This window comes from Pogoniulus pusillus, chromosome 24 (genome assembly GCF_015220805.1).
Source record: "Pogoniulus pusillus isolate bPogPus1 chromosome 24, bPogPus1.pri, whole genome shotgun sequence".
NCBI classification, from domain to species: domain Eukaryota; kingdom Metazoa; phylum Chordata; class Aves; order Piciformes; family Lybiidae; genus Pogoniulus; species Pogoniulus pusillus.
Window position 1 is genome coordinate 8,997,439 of NC_087287.1, and position 16,832 is coordinate 9,014,270.

The 16,832-nt window shown below is 57.1% G+C and overlaps 1 protein-coding gene across 1 annotated transcript in view; it reads right to left on the reverse strand.

Moving 5' to 3' along the window:
- The window catches only part of MYRF (myelin regulatory factor), a 79,481-nt gene that overhangs the window by 38,733 nt on the left and 23,916 nt on the right, over window positions 1-16,832 (reverse strand). Inside the window, 3 exon segments of the mRNA XM_064163307.1 lie at window positions 133-194; window positions 4,599-4,916; window positions 6,371-6,458. Coding sequence (XP_064019377.1) covers window positions 133-194; window positions 4,599-4,916; window positions 6,371-6,458 — 468 coding nt within the window.

Here is a 16,832-nt window from a genome sequence, read left to right on the forward strand (position 1 = left end):
TGGGCACGGTGGTGCTGGGCTGAAGGTTGAACTCCAGCACCTCAGAGGCCTTCTCCAACTCAAGTAATTCCATGATTCCATGATTATTTCCCACCCCCCCTACCTTTCTTCTCCTCTCTTGGGAGCACTCACCATTCACCTGCTGAGGGGAGTAAGCTTCTGATCCCGAATCTGGAGGAGAGTCAGGTAAAGTGCTGCAGAGCAACCCAGGGGAGAAAAAGAAGTGAAGGTCATTTGAAACCAGTAGAACCAAAAAGCCCAGTTTGATCCCACCACCCTTCAGGCTCTGACTGGAAAACCCCAGCCGTGCCCACAACAGATCCCTGGCACTCCAAGCACGTCCAGTTGATAAGCTGAAGAGTGATGATCTGCCCAGGGAGGTGGTGGAGTCACCATCCATGGATGGGCTCCAAAAATATGTGGGCATGGCACTTGGGGACATGATTTAATGGCCATGGTGGTGTTGGATTGATGGAGGTCTTAGGAGTCACCATCCTTGGATGGGTTTAGGAGTCACCATCCTTGGATGGGTTCAAGAAATGTGTGGCCATGGCACTTTGGGCCATGGTTTAGTGGCCACGGTGCTGCTGGGTTGATGGAGGTGTTGGGTGGATGGAGGTGGTGGAGTCACCACAAGAAATGTGTGGCCATGGCACTTTGGGCCATGGTTTAGTGGCCACGGTGCTGCTGGGTTGATGGAGGTGTTGGGTGGATGGAGGTGGTGGAGTCACCACAAGAAATGTGTGGCCATGGCACTTTGGGACATGGTTTAGTGGCCATGGTGGTGCTGGGTTGATGGAGGTGTTGGGTGGATGGAGGTGGTGGAGTCACCACAAGAAATGTGTGCCCATGGCACTTTGGGCCATGGTTTAGTGGCCACAGTGGTGTTGGGTTGATGGTTGGAGTGGATGATCTCAGAGGGCTTTTCCAGCCCAAACAATTCTAGGACTCTATGGCTGCCACCACTCCCCACAGTGGTTCCCAAGACCTCAAGGAGTGCAGACAGACATTTTGTTGACCTCCACCTGGAAGAAGCCAAAGAGTTTGTCCATCCCCCCCTCAGAGAAGCCCTGTGCTTCACCATGGTTAAATGGGAGGCTCTGGGACAGCTGGGCTGGGACCTGGCATCTGCTGGACCAAAGCAAAGGTTGGGAAGCTCATGGGATGGATTCTGCCTTATGACCTGTATGCACCTTAGCACCACCACAGCTGCTGGCTGCATCACCTTGGCTCTACTCCCACGCCACCAGGAGCAGGATTTGCCTGTGACTGCAAAGTGCAACCAAACCAAAGAGGGAGCTCTCAGCTGTCTTCTCCAGCACACCCACAGCTTGGGGGCAGCAGGACCAGCTCCACTGTGCGTGTGTGTGGTGACAGCAGAGTTGGTTATCTCCTCCATCCCTCCTTATTTACCTTCAGCCAGCACAGGCTGGAGGCAGCTGAGCTCTACAGCTGCTTCCAAAGCACCTCCTTGGAGATCTATCTGAAATCAATCCTTTGCTCTTCTGGCAGCTCCTCCTTGACAGACATCCCAGTGCCCCAGAAGCTTGGCCTTCACCTCTTCAGGGTAAAGTGTCCACCAGCCTGCTCACCATCACCATCCCACCTACCAGCATCCAGGACTTGCCTCTCACCAGAACTGCTTCCTCCCCAGCAACACTCTGGGGATTGAATGCATGGGAAAAGCTGCTCAGGCCCAAGCCATGGGCAGCACAAGCTAAAGCTGCATAGAGATGGGCAGGAAGATCACACAGTGTCAGGTGGCTCTGGTGGCTTCACTTCACCTTAGCTTTTTCAGTAGGCTCTGTGCTCTGCAGGTCTTTGGCAGGGAGGACTCTGCTCTGCCTGTGCTCCACAGGCAGGCTCAGCAAGTTCCAGTAGCCCAGCAGCTTGTCAAAATCTGCTCCAGCTAAGCCAAACATGGCTGGTTTCCTCTCCACCTCCTGATGCCTTCCTCCTCATCACAAGTGGAATCTCCCTCAGGACCCTTCCTGCACCACAGAAGCCCAAGAAAAGCAGGCAACAGCTTCTCCATGGCAAGTGGAGTGCAGTGGCTGCAGAGGGATGAGGTAGGGTAACCCCAACAGAGTCCTCACCACACTTCTTTCACCCTCCTTGCTCACCTGCAGAACCTTCCCTCCTCCTCTTGGTCCAGCACCAAGCTTTACTCCCAAGGTCCTTGCCAGGCTGGCCATGGCCCCACACCATGCTTCCAGGGACTTATCAGGATTTGTTCCTCAGCAAGCCAAAGCTGGGCCAATAACAAAAGGGCCTAAGGCAATTCCAAGAATCCTGGAGGCTGGAGAAGGCCTTTGAGGAGGAAAGTGATCACTGCAGGGTTCACATCACGGGGGGCAGTGTGGGTGTGCCCACTCCAAGGGAAGGGTTTGTTGGGTTCCAACACATTGCTCCTCTTGGAAAAAGCCAGCAGGTCAGGGAGGAGATGCTGAAGAAGTGCTGCCATTAAAGCTGGCCCAGTTGATCTACATCCAAAGGAAGACCTAAGAGGAAGCTACAATCCTCACTCGTGACCTCTCACACCCTGGAGAATGCCAGAGCCATGCAGGAGAACAGGATGGGATGAGGCACCAAGCCATGCTTTTGGGTATGGGTCTTCCTAAGCTGAGCACACAGCAAGGGAGAACTCCCTGATCTGGGAATCAGTGTAGAGCAGTTTTTCCTTAGCTGTCTCCTTCTGGAAGACCTTCCCAACTTGATCCAAATGGCCAAAGTCATCCCAGTGGAGCTGTGTGGGATGGGAATCACCAGGCTGTAATTGCTGGCAACAGTAGAGGGCACAAGGCAGAGGGAGAAAAGCCAGGCAGGGGCTGGGAGAGTTGAGCAGTCCTGAGGCCATCCTGGCCTCCTCCTGGTCCCTCACATCCACTGTCACCACTGGAGAAGCCTCAGAGATTGGCTGTGGAGAGAGCACATCAGGGCTGCCCCTCGCCTTGGACCACGGCACAGCTCCTCCGGGTATGACTGCTGCCAGCTGCTGAGGTCCCCTGCTGATGAATGTGTTGCTGCCACTTCAGTTTCCACCTGTCCAGCTTCAGATCAGCTTCTTTCTTCACTCTCAGAATCCCAGCAGGGTTGGGGGTTGGAAGGGAGCTCTGGAGATCAGCCAGTCCAAGCCTCCTGCCAAAGCAGGGCACCCACAGCAGCTTGCCCAGCAGCACAGTGCCCAGGGCCACTTGCAAGCTCTCCACAGAAGCAGACTCCACAACCTCTCTGGGCAGCCTGCTCCAGCCCTCCAGCACCCTCACACCAAACAAGCTTCTCCTCAGCCTCACATGCAACCTCCTGCACTCCACTTTGTGCCCTCTGCCCCTTGGCACCACTGAGCAGAGCCTGGCCCCAGCCTCTTGCTCCCTAAAGCTCCTTTAGCTGTTGCTGAGCACTGAGCAGATGCCCTCTGGGGCTGCTCTCCTGCAGGCTCCACAGCCCCAGGGCTCTCAGCCTTTGCTCCTCACAGAGCTGCTCCAGGCCCCTCAGCACCTCCAGAGCCTGCCCTGGGCTCTCTCCAGCAGTTCCCAGTCTGTGCTGAACTGGGGAGCCCAGAACTGCACCCAGTGCTCCATCTGTGGCCTGTGAGTGGGGCAGAGCAGCACGGACCAGAGAGGTGCCTGAGGAGAAGACCTGACATGTTCTCCCCTTTGGGTCTCCAGGCAGTAAAGCTTTAGATGTGCCATGTCTCAGAGGTGCTCTTTGGTGACATGGTCTCTATCTTGCCCCCTTGGGCACCACAGGTGGCAGCTGCCATGTTGCTGTGCTCCTCCAGCCTGCCAGGGTCCTTCCTTTCTTGTCTTGGTCCAGAGAAGGCCATTCCAAAGAGCAGGAATGATGTCTTTTCTCCTCCAGGACTGTCCAGTTGAGTCCATCAGCACCACTAAAACCTGCTCGTTCTCCTCTTCACCAGGTCTGCACTCAGAACTTGTGGCACAGGAGTACAAACCCAGCTCAGATGCCTCCTTGTTCTTCTCTTGAGTGGAGTGTCAACAACATCAGGCCAAGACAAGCAGATCTCTGCCCACTTTAGTTAACACTTTCCTCTGGGATGGCCACGGGAACATCCTGGAGGCCGAATTTGGTCTTGTTCTCCTTTACTTCCCCCTCACACACTTGTAAGATGTGCCAGCCCAGAGCTAACAGCTCTACCATCACCTGCAGATATTGGGTGAGGACACTGAGCCTCTCCAACTCAATGGGCTGCCCAGGGAGGTGGTGGAGGCACCGTCCCTGGAGGTCTTCAAGAAAAGCCTGGATGAGGCACTTAGTGCCATGGTCTGGTTGACTGGATAGGGCTGGGTGCTAGGTTGGACTGGATGAGCTTGGAGGTCTCTTCCAACCTGGTTGATTCTATGATTCAATGATGAGATCTACCAAACAACCTTCCAGAGGTTGTCTTCTCCTTCTCCTTCTCTACCTGCCCTTGCGAGGAGCCACCTCTGTGAGACCCAAAGCCTTCCTGCAGACTCACTCTGCCAGCAGTTAAGGCAGGGCTGGGGAGGGGGAGGACACACACAACCTCCACCAGCCTGAAGGACCACTTGCCCTACCCTTTGCCCTCGGTTCTGCCAGCCCAACCCTCCACTTACCCAGGTGCATAGGAGGCCTTAGGCTCTGCTTTGATTGGAGGGACCACGTTGCTTAGGCAGTGGCCACCGAGGTAGCCCTTGGGCACCACCATGCCATTGTTGTTATTGCAGTTGAGGTGAGCGCCGTAGCTGGGTCCGCAGGGGCTGGGCAGCAGAGGAGCGTGGCGGGCTGGGAGCTGGCTGCCCGGGGCAGGGAGGTGGAGGGCAGAGGTGGCACCGGTCACACTGGTGGCTGAGCTGCCCAGAGGCGTGCTGGGGACCGAGCTGCAGGGCTGCGGGTGCGCATAGCTGGCCGAAGCAGGGATGTCAGGGAAGCAGCTGAGAGAGAGAAGGGGGACAAGCTCAGCAGAGGGCCAGCTCCCTTCTCACCCCACCCTGCCCCTGCAGAGGGCCAGCTCCCTTCTCACCCCACCCTGCCCCTGCAGAGGGCCAGCTCCCTTCTCACCCCACCCTGCCCCTGCAGAGGGCCAGCTCCCTTCTCACCCCACTCTGCCCCTGCAGAGGGCCAGCTCCCTTCTCACCCCACCCTACCCCTGCAGAGGGCCAGCTCCCTTCTCACCCCACCCTGCCCCTGCAGAGGGCCAGCTCCCTTCTCACCCCACCCTACCCCTGCAGAGGGCCAGCTCCCTTCTCACCCCACCCTGCCCCTGCAGAGGGCCAGCTCCCTTCTCACCCCACCCTGCCCCTGCAGAGGGCCAGCTCCCTTCTCACCCCACCCTGCCCCTGCAGAGCCACGCAGGTGGCTCCGGGATGCCCGGGAAGCAGCAGGAGATGCAGCGCTGTGGTGGCACTGGCAGGAGCTGACAGGGAGAGCAGGTTGGTGACCTGGGGCTGATGGAACCCCACAGGTGCAGAACATCCAACCTTGGAGCTGGGAAGGTCAGAAAGGCTCAGGACATCCAACCTCAAAGCTTGTGAAGACAGTAAGAGCTGAGGCTGAGGGGAGAGCTTCTGGCTCTCTGCAGAGCCCTGCAAGGAGGCTGGAGCCAGGTGGGGGTTGGGCTCTGCTCCCAAGAGACAAGTGCCCCTGGCCTCAAGGTGTCCCAGAGGAGGTTTAGGTTGGACATGAGGAACAATTTGTTACCCTTGAGGGCTGTCAAGGCCTGTCCCAGGCTGCCCAGGGCGGTGGTGGAGTCCCCATCCCCAGCAGCAGGGTTTCAAAGCCATGGTTTGGTGGTGCCCTGGCAGTGTTAGGTTAGTGGTTGGACTCTGTCATCTTCAAGGTGCTAGGTTGGACTGGATGATCTTGGAGGTCTCTTCCAACCTGGTTGACTCTATGATTAAGGCCTCTTCCAACCAAAGCCATTCAATGACTCTACCTGCTCATTGTGCTTCACCCCCAAGACTGGCCCAGGGATGCTGTGTCATGTCCCCCCTGGAAGATCTTGTCCCCACCCTGTGGCCCTGGTGACTTTGTCTGCTCTTCAAGTCTGCTCCCCCTCTCTTTGCCAGCGTTGGGGGGCACAGGGAGACCTTCCCTGCCCTTCTCCACACTGCCACTGAGCTCCTAGCGTTCGCTTCTCCATTGCTCAACTGAAAGAAAAGCCTTCTGTGGTGCCCTCAGGAGAGGAAGAAAAGAGAGGGGATGGAAGAGCTTGAGGAGATTTGAAAGGGAGAAGCCAAGAAGAGGCAGGAGAAGAACTGGGAATGAGTGGAGGACTTTAGGAGGGACAGAAACACAGCCAGAACCGCAGGGCTGGAGGCTGCTCAACACCTCCCAGGGAAGACAGCAGTGAACACTGGTGCTGCTGTGGAGCAAGGGAAGCACTTACATATCTGGTGAGTCCTCCTTGCTGATGTACTCCTCCAGGATGCTGGTGTCAATGTTAGATGGTTCCAGGGCTCCGTTGATGTCATGGCCTGTGAGGGGACAGGAGGTGGGAAGTATGAGCCATGAGAAGGACATGGAAGGCTTTGCAGGTCAGACACCCCCCCTCAAGACTTCCACAGAGTCAGGACAGTGACCCCAGAAGATCAGCAGACCCTTCAGTTTGAGGACTGCCATCTGCCCACACCCATCTGAAGAGAGGGATGGGGCACGAGGGGCACAGAGAGATGGTGGCAGCACCTGGGAAGCTGGGCACACAGGTGGGGTTTGCCTGCAGCCACCTGTGAGCCTGGGACACACAGGGACACCCCAGGGCCAAGCTCAGGACGTGTGGCAGAAGTGACACCGTGGGGTCACCCCTGGGCTCTGCAGGGCACAGAGCAGGAGAGCCACCACTGCCCCGGGGCTGATGTGGCCTCCAGGAGCTTCACCAGCAATGCTGCAAGAGCTGCTAGCCTGGCCAGAGCCCTTGGAAGGACAATCCCTTTGGAGACAGGGCTGTAGGCCTCAGGGGTGCCCTGGCAAAGGTGGCTTCTGGCCCTTTGGATCCTTCCCTCCACTCTGCAGAAGGTGCTGGAATTTCTCCACCGCTGCCATGGCAGCTCTGGGTCAGCTCCTGAGCACGCAGGAGCCCTTCTCCTTCTCCTTCCCCCTCTCCTCTTCTGCTCCTCTCTTCCTCCTTTTGCTCCTTTCTCTTTTTCCTCCTTCTTGCCTCCATCTCCAACTTCCTCTTCTCCTCCTTTCCCTCCTCCTCTCCTCCTTCCTCTTCTTTTCCTTCTCCTCCCTCTCTTCTTCTCCTCCTTATTCTCCCTCTCCTTTTCTTCTCTCTTCCTTTTCCATATTCTCCCTCCCCTTCTCCTCTCTCCTTCTCTTCCATCTCCTTCCCCACCTCCTCTCCTTCTCCTTTCCCTCCTTGTCTCCTTCCTTACCTCCTTTCTCCACCTCCTCTCATTGTCCTTTTCCTCCTTTTTGTCTCCTTCCCCACCTCCTCTTCTCCTCCCTCCCCTTCTCCCCTTTTTCACCTCCTTCTCCTCTTTCTCCTTTTCCCACTTTTTGTCTTTTTCCCCACCTCCTCTTCCTCTCTTTGTCTCCTTCTTTTCCATCTCTTTCTCCTCTCATTCTCCTTTTCATCCTTTTTCTTCTCTCCTTCCTCATCTCCTCCCTCCCCTTCTCCTCTTCCTCTCTTTGTCTCCTTTTCCATCTCTTTCGCCTCTCATTCTCCTTTTCATCCTTTTTCTTCTCTCCTTCCTCATCTCCTCCCTCCCTTTCTCCTCCTCTTCCTCTCTTTGTCTCCTTTTCCATCTCTGTCGCCTCTCATTCTCCTTTTCATCCTTTTTCTTCTCTCCTTCCTCATCTCCTCCCTCCCTTTCTCCTCCTCTTCCTCTTTGTCTCCTTCTTTTCCATCTCTTTCGCCTCTCATTCTCCTTTTCATCCTTTTTCTTCTCTCCTCTTCCTCTCTTTGTCTCCTTCTTTTCCATCTCTTTCGCCTCTCATTCTCCTTTTCATCCTTTTTCTTCTCTCCTTCCTCATCTCCTCCCTCCCTTTCTCCTCCTCTTCCTCTTTGTCTCCTTCTTTTCCATCTCTTTCGCCTCTCATTCTCCTTTTCATCCTTTTCTTCTCTCCTTCCTCATCTCCTCCCTCCCTTTCTCCTCCTCTTCCTCTCTTTGTCTCCTTCTTTTCCATCTCTTTCTTCTCTCATTCTCCTTTTCACCCTTTTTCTTCTCTCCTTCCTCATCTCCTCCCTCCCCTTCTCCTCCTCTCCTTTTCCACCTCTTTCTCCTCTCTTTCTCCTTTTCTTCCTTTTTGTCTCTTTCCCCACCTCCTCTTCTTCTTCCCTCCTTCTCTTCCACCTCCTCTACTTCTCCTTTTTCTCCCTCCCCTTCTCTTCCTCTCCTCCACCTCTTTCCCCCCTCTCTTCCATGGCAAGCAATAACTTTCCCTCTCCTTTCTCCCGCAGAACTCCTCCTCCTCCTGGCTCCAGCTCCGGGGAAGCTGGGCTGGGTCTGTTGACAAAGTGCTTGCTTTATCTGTCTCTCAGAAGTGGGAGTCTGCAGCCCTCTGGGGTCGCTGCCAACTCAGCCTTGGCTGCCAAAGGCACTGCCAAAGAAAAAGTGGAAGGGAAGTTCCAGCTCCCCCCCACCCCACCCCCCAACCCCCCCAGCCCCTCACCTCCCCGAGCTCGGGTAACAGTGAGAGCCCTTCCTTGAAAGACCTCCTTGGCTCCACCTCAAAGCACCACAGCCCTTGCCTAGGAGAAGACCCTGACCTCCCCCCCCCCCACCCTTTGCCTCCCCCTCCTCAGCCCCTGCCTTGGGGAGAGGTCAGCTGCTGAGCTGAGCACGCCAGGATGGGGGGTTTGAGGCCACCCCTGGCCAATCCAAGTCTCCCCTCTGCAAATCCCTTTCATACCAAGCCCAGCAGATCGGCAGAAATAAATCCAGGCAGGAATTCTGCCAGGAGGACAGGCAAGGGTGGGGGGATGTGTGTGTGTGTGTGTGTGTGGAGTGATCTCTGCCTTGGTAACCCTGGTTAGAGGAGGGGTAAATATACCAAACCTGGGGGGAGCTCTGTGCAATGCCATCCTAAGCCTCTGTGCATCACCAAACTCCATGGTGGGAACCAGGGCCCTGAGGGAGGAGGTGGAGATCTTCTCCCACACAAACTCCTCGTGGAATCATGGAATTGTTTTGGTTGAGATCTTTCAGATCATGGAGTCCACCCCTGCTACAAAAGGCTGCTTTGAAAGCTGGGGGTTGGGCTCCTCTGCCAAGAAGCAAGCGACAGGGCAAGAGGAAACAGCCTCGAGTTGCCCCAGAGGAGGCTTAGGTTGGACACGAGGAACAATTTGGTGCCCTTGAGGGTTGTCAAGGCTTGGCCCAGGCTGCCCAGGGCAGTGGTGGAGTCCCCATCCCTGCAGGGGCTTCAAAGGGCATGGTTTGGTGGTGCTGAGGGGATGCAGTTTAGTGGAGCCCTGGCAGTGCTGGGTGAAAGGTTGGGCTCCATGAGCTGGAAGGTCTCTTCCAACCTAATCGACTCCAGGACTCTCTCTGGAGCAGGCACACCTGATGCTGCTGCCAGGACAGCATCCTGGTGAGAAGGGACAGGGCAGGAAGAGCCTCTGAGGCCCCAGATCAGCACAGAGGTCCTCCTCTGTGCCAGCCACAGCCTCTCCTGGGGTTGCAGAGATGAATCACAGAATCAGCCAGGTTGGAAGAGAGCTCCAAGCTCAGCCAGCCCAACCTAGCAGCCAGCCCTAGACAGTCAACCAGACCATGGCACCGAGTGCCCCAGCCAGGCTTGGCTTCAACACCTCCAGGGATGGGGACTCCACCACCTCCCTGGGCAGCCCATTCCAATGCCAATCACTCTCTCTGACAACAACTTCCTCCTAACATCCAGCCTAGACCTCCCCTGGCACAGCTTGAGACTGTGTCCCCTTGTTCTGTTGCTGCTTGCCTGGCAGCAGAGCCCAACCCCACCTGGCTACAGCCTCCCTGCAGGCAGCTGCAAACAGCAATGAGCTCTGCCCTGAGCCTCCTCTTCTGCAGGCTGCACACCCCCAGCTCCCTCAGCCCCTCCTCACAGGGCTGTGCTCCAGGCCCCTCACCAGCTTTGTTGCCCTTCTCTGGACACCTTCCAGCACCTCAACATCTCTCTGGAATGGAGGAGCCCAGAACTGGACACAGCACTCAAGGTGTGGCCTGAGCAGTGCTGAGCACAGGGACAGAAGAACCTCCCTTGTCCTACTGACCACACTGCTCCTGAGCCAGCCCAGGATGCCATTGGCTCTCTGTCCACTCCAGGTAGGACAAGAGGCATTCCAGCAGCACCCAAACCTCCTGAAGCCTCACTGCCAGCAGTGAGGTCTGCCCTGAGCCTCCTCCTCTCCAGGCTGCACACCCCCAGCTGCCTCAGCCTCTCCTCGCAGGGTTTGGGCTAACCACTGCACTCTTGCCCTGCATTGCCTCCTGGCTGAGCAGAAGAGCTCCCTGCTGGGCAGCACCATGGCTGCTGTGTCCTTCACCCCTCCCTGAGGACCTCAGCTGCAGCCTGCTCCTGCCCACACAGGGTCCAGCTGAGGCAAACAGCTGCTCCTGGGCCACGGTGACCCTTTGACCTTGGCCAAAACTCTTCTGCCAGGGGCCAGCTGCCCCCACTCTGTGCTGCCTTCTTGACCATAGGCACCAAGCTCTAAGCCACACCACACCTGGCAAACCTCAGCCAGGAGAGCTGGCAGGAAACTTCTCTGCAGAGAGGCTCTTGATCGACTTTGATGCCTTTCCAGCAGCCTGCCCAAGAAAAGCCTGACCCCAGTGGGCTTCCTTCACACCTTCAACTCCAGGAGAGGAGCTCAGGACCTACCCAGAAAGGACAAGAGGTCATAGGGTCATGGATTTGCCATTGGAATGGGCTGCCCAGGGAGGTGGTGGAGTCGCAGTCCCTGGAGGTGTTGGAGCAAAGCCTGGCTGGGGCACTTAGTGCCATGGTCTGGTTGATTGGCCAGGGCTGGGTGCTAGGTTGGGCTGGGTGAGCTTGGAGCTCTCTTCCAACCTGCTTGATCCTATGGTTGGAAGAGACCTCTGAGATCATGGAGTCCAAACCATGGCCCTCAGCACCACAGCTCCACAGGTCTCAAACCCCTCCAGCCATGGGGACTCCACCACTGTCCTGGGCAGCCTGGGACAGGCCTTGGCAACCCTCAAGGGCAACAAATTGTTCCTCATGTCCAACCTAAACCTGCCCTGAGGCCACTTCCTCTTGTCCTGTCACCTGTCCCTTGGGTCCTCAGCAGACAGCTGCTGTGCTGTGCTCTCCTCTTTCTCTGCTGCCCAGTCTCAAATGTCACCTTCAGGAGCCCTCAGCTGAGCCCCAGCAGGAGGGTGAGATAAGCAGCATGACGGCAGAGGTGAGCTGTGATAAGAGCTGTGGTGGGGTCTGGCTGCATGGGCATTGTGGGCAGGGGCTGCCCACCAGCTCCTCCAGAGCTTCCACAGACAGTGTCCCACCACCCATGGCTTCCACAGAGAGTGTCCCACCACCCATGGCTTCCACAGACAGTGTCCCACCACCCATGGCTTCCACAGAGACTGTCCCACCACCCATGGCTTCCACAGAGACTGTCCCACCACCCATGGCTTCCACAGACAGTGTCCCACCACCCATGGCTTCCACAGACAGTGTCCCACCACCCATGGCTTCCACAGACAGTGTCCCACCACCCATGGCTTCCACAGACAGTGTCCAAATCACCCATGGCTTCCACAGACAGTGTCCAAATCACCCATGGCTTCTACAGACAGTGTCCCACCACCCATGGCTTCCACAGACAGTGTCCAAATCACCCATGGCTTCTACAGACAGTGTCCAAATCACCCATGGCTTCCACAGACAGTGTCCAAATCACCCATGGCTTCTACAGACAGTGTCCAAATCACCCATGGCTTCCACAGACAGTGTCCAAATCACCCATGGCTTCCACAGACAGTGTCCAAATCACCCATGGCTTCCACAGACAGTGTCCAAATCACCCATGGCTTCCACAGACAGTGTCCAAATCACCCATGGCTTCCACAGACAGTGTCCAAATCACCCATGGCTTCCACAGACAGTGTCCCACCACCCATGGCTTCCACAGACAGTGTCCCACCACCCATGGCTTCCACAGACAGTGTCCCACCACCCATGGCTTCCACAGACAGTGTCCCATCACCCATGGCTTCCACAGAGAGTGTCCCATCACCCATGGCTTCCACAGAGAGTGTCCCATCACCCATGGCTTCCACAGAGAGTGTCCCATCACCCATGGCTTCCACAGAGAGTGTCCCATCACCCATGGCTTCCACAGACAGTGTCCCACCACCCATGGCTTCCACAGAGTGTCCCATCACCCATGGCTTCCATAAGAAACCTCCCAGCACCCATGGCTTCCATAAGGAGTGTCCAACCACCCATAGCTTCCACAAGGAGTGTCCCAGCACCCACAGCTCCCACACAGGCTGGGCTCTCACCAAAAGCCAGCTTAGGTGACTAATTCTCCACCGAGTCACGAGCTCCTAATGACACTAACACTGCTCCCTCCCCCTCCCAAGTGGGGACTAGGAAGAAGCAGGAAGCCACCAAGGAGGCACCTTGGGAAGATCAAGACCCACACAAGAGAGGCTCTCACACCTCCTCCCTCCAGCAAAAGAGAGAAGGAGGAGCCCAGAGAAGCTCCAAACTCCCTCATGCTGTCAGCATTTGCCCTCTCGCTGTGGGACAGCAGCAGCAGTCCCCATGCAGCATCTCCTGCCTCTGCCCCAGCACCTGCTCCACCAGGAATGTGACATCTCTTGGCACCCACAGCCACCTCCATGGCCAAAAAGCTCTCAGAGTCTTTCCTCCTGAAGCAGCCCAAAGAACACCATCCTACAAAACAGCTTCTAGTGCCCTCCACCCACAATGAACATCTCAGGTGGGCACCAGGACCAAGTCATTTGGCCAGTCCTACCATGCTGACCTCCTTGGGCACACATGGACACTCCTCAGGGCCAGCCCTCCCAGGACAACCTCCTCCTTCCCAACTCCTTCAGTCTTTGCTGCTGCAAAGCAAGTCCCAAACCTGCCTGCTCCCTAAGCCCTGTGCTCCCCTTGATGCTCACATTGCCACCCTGCTCTCACACCACATCCCAACTCCATCTGCTCCACTCTTAAGCTCCTTGGAGCAAACCCTTCCAGGACAACCTTCTCTTTCCCAGCTCCTTCAGCCTTTGTTGCTGCAAAGTAAGTTCCAAACCGGCTTGCTCCTAGGTCCTGCCCTCCTCCTGGCCCCTGCATTCCCACCCTGCTCTCACACCACATCTTCCCCTCCATCTGTTCCACTTTGACTCTCCCTGGACCAAACTCTTCTCTTTCCCAGCTCCTTTGGTCACTGCTGCTGCAAAGCAAGTCCCAGACCTGCCTGTTCCCTAAGCCCTGTGCTCCCCCTGATGCTCACATGGCCACCCTGCTCTCACACCACATCCCAACTGCATCTGCTCCACTTTGACTCTCCCTGGACCAAACCCTCCTCTTTCCCAGCTCCTTTGGTCACTGCTGCTGCAAAGCAAGTCCCAGACCTGCCTGCTCCCTAAGCCCTGTGCTTCCCCTGATGCTCACATGGCCACCCTGCTCTCACACCACATCCCAACTGCATCTGCTCCCCTTTGCAGCCCTTGCTCCTGGAGAAGCCCCCAGCAGCAGAGCCTGGCCGCAGAGGCAGGGGGAGCCCCGCAGGACCCGCGGGTACGTGTGGGAATGTCAGGAATCCCAATGTTTGGACTGCTTTTGCTCTGCCTTCCCCAAACCTCCAAACACACTCCACAGCCAGAGGTGCTTCCCACACCACCCTCCCCTCCTCTGCCAGCTCCTCCCTCCTGGTGAGCATCCTCAGCCCGCACGACTTGCTCCCAGGTTTTCCTTCAGGTGCTCCACCCCATCCTGCTTCCCAGCAGGGATTTGGGGGGTGGCTCTGAAAGAGTTAATGGTGTCCTGCTCCCAACCTTCCCCCCCCCACCTCCATCATCATATTTACAAGTCTGGGAGATTAGACCCAGAATCTCCCCCCCAAGCGATAGGCTGAGAAGCTGATGGCATTTCTATTTATACCAGGCCCTCCCCCAGCCCCTTCCTGCTCTGCTGCTTCTCTCCTAATCACCTATAAGCCTGCCTGGGTCACCTGGGGGTGGGAGGGAAGGAGAGAGCTGAAGAACTTCAGCCTGGGATCTGCTAACAAGAACCAGATGTGGAAAGCTGGAGATGACAATGAGGTCAACCCCTTTGGGATGGGGAGGGGGTGGGGGAAGGAGGAAAGGGGCTGGGAAGCATCGGTGAAAGGTGAGGAGGATGCCAGCCATGAGGAGGAAGAGAAAAGGCTCCCAGAGCCTCCCTGTTGGCACCAGGGATTTTAGGGACCTCCTGAAGGTTTGAATGACAAATGAAGACCTCTGCTCTGACCCAAGGACTGTGGAAGGTGGTGAGAAGAAGATTGAAATTAAGAAGAATGAAAAGTCAGGGGGCAAGAGGCTGGGGCCAGGCTCTTGTGAGTGGTGCCCAGGGCCAGGCCAAGGGGCAGAGGGCACAGAGTGGAGTGCAGGAGGTTGCATGTGAGGCTGAGGAGAAGCTTGTTTGGTGTGAGGGTGCTGGAGGGCTGGAGCAGGCTGCCCAGAGAGGTTGTGGAGTCTGCTTGTGTGGAGAGCTTGCAAGTGGCCCTGGGCATTGTGCTGCTGGGCAAGCTGCTGTGGGTGCCCTGCTTTGGCAGGGGGCTTGGGCTGGCTGATCTCCAGAGCTCCCTTCCAACCCCACCCTGCTGAGATTCTGGGCTTCTGACTGCTGCATGTTTGCATTTGTGGCCACCTCAGCCCTGCTGGGTTCCCAAGACACCTACAAGTGAAATTCCAGTTGTTCCTCCAAAACTCTTGCCTGCAGCCTAGCAGATCATAGAATCATAGAACCAGGCAGGTTGGAAGAGAGCTCCAAGCTCAGCCAGCCCAACCTAGCACCCAGCCCTGGCCAATCAACCAGACCATGGCACTAAGTGCCCCAGCCAGGCTTGGCTTCAATACTTCCAGGGACAGCGACTCCACCACCTCCCTGGGCAGCCCATTCCAATGCCAATCACTCTCTCTGCCAACAACTTCCTCCTAACATCCAGCCTAGACCTCCCCTGGCACAACTTGAGACTGTGTCCCCTTGTTCTGTTGCTGCTTGCCTGGCAGAAGAGCCCAACCCCACCTGGCTACAGCCTCCCTGCAGGGAGTTGTAGCCAGCAATGAGCTCTGCCCTGAGCCTCCTCTTCTGCAGGCTGCATCCTCTGGCATCTCCTGAGCTCAGACAGGACAACAGCACCAGAGAGGTCACTTCAGCTGGTATCTCCTGAGGCCAGGGAGGGCAGGACCAGAGGAGGCTTCCAGGCTGGAAGTGACCTCCAAAGACCCTCTAGTGCACCACCCCCCCCAGCCTCTGCAGCCACCAAAGCAAGCAGCCCCAGCTAATGCTGCAGGGCATGGAGATGCAGTGCCCAGCACCCCCCAGCACCCATGCCCTGGGCTGGCACAGGGTCATGGCAAGCTGCAGAGCCCCAGCATAGCTCCCAGCACGTTGCTGTGGCCGTGCTGCAGGGGTTGTGCAATCAGCAGGCTGAGGCTGCCACATCGACACATTCCCAGGGCCTCAGGGAGCTGCTCAGGACCCACCTCTGCTCCCAGCTCCTGTTTATCCTCCGGGCCTGGCCCATTGGCTGCTGCCAGCAGCAGGAATCCTTGCTGGGACTGCCTAACCAAACAGCACCTAAGCCCCACCAGATGCTGCACCAACAAGGCTTCAGAGCCACTTCTCCATCAGCAGGAGCCTGGGGAAGCCTGAAGAGCAGCCAAGGCAACAGCCTTGGGTGGAGATGGCATCTCTGCTGTGCCAGCCCTGCCTGCAGCAGGGCCAGAGGAGGGCAACAAAGCTGGGGAAGGGTCTGGAGAAAAAGGATGGTGAGGAGCAGCTGAGGGAGCTGGGGGTGTTGAGGCTGGAGAAAAGGAGGCTGAGAGGAGAGCTTCTGGCTCTCTGCAGCTGCCTGCAAGGAGGCTGGAGCCAGCTGGGGTTGGGCTCTTCTCCTTGAGAAGTGACAGGACAAGAAGAAACGGCCTCAGGTTGCCCCAGGAGAGGTTTAGGTTGGACATGAGGAACAATTTGTTGCTCTGGAGGGATGTCCAAGCCTGTCCCAGGCTGCCCAGGGCAGTGGTGGAGTCCCCATCCCTGGAGGGGCTTGAGAGCTGTGGTGCTGAGGGCCACGGTTTGGTGGCCATGGTGGTGCTGAGGGCCATGGTTTGGTGGCCATGGTGGTGCTGAGGGCCATGCTTTGGGCTCAATGACCTCAGAGAAGCTCTCCCAGTCTGCCCATCTGGCAGCAGGGACAAGGGGCTCAGCTGCCCACGGCTCCAGGCTGCCCAGAGCTGGATGGGTGGGAAGATCCCCATCTGAAAGGATGGTGCCCCCACAGCCCCCAGCCCTGCATTCCTCCCTAATGAAAGCTCTTTATGACCTGCCAGGGACGATAACCAGTCCCTTCCAGCACAAGTGGCTTCTGTAACCCGAGTGGGACACCAAGCCCTGACCACTCCTCCACCCAGCTCCTCCAAACTGCTTTTGGGACCACCCCAGAGCAAACCTCCAGTTGTCCAAGGCTCTGAAAGCTCCCACCCTGTCCACCCTTCAGACCCACTCTCTGAACTGCAGCTTGCTGGTGAGACCTTCCCCTCCCCACCAAACCCTCCATCCTCTGCCTCCACACCCACCAGGACAAGCTGCTGGGGTCTGCACAGGCTGCCAGTGGGGGAGACTTCTGCCTGGAGTCAGGGCTGGACTTCAGAGCCCTCCACAGCATCTCAAGTTGATGGAGCTAC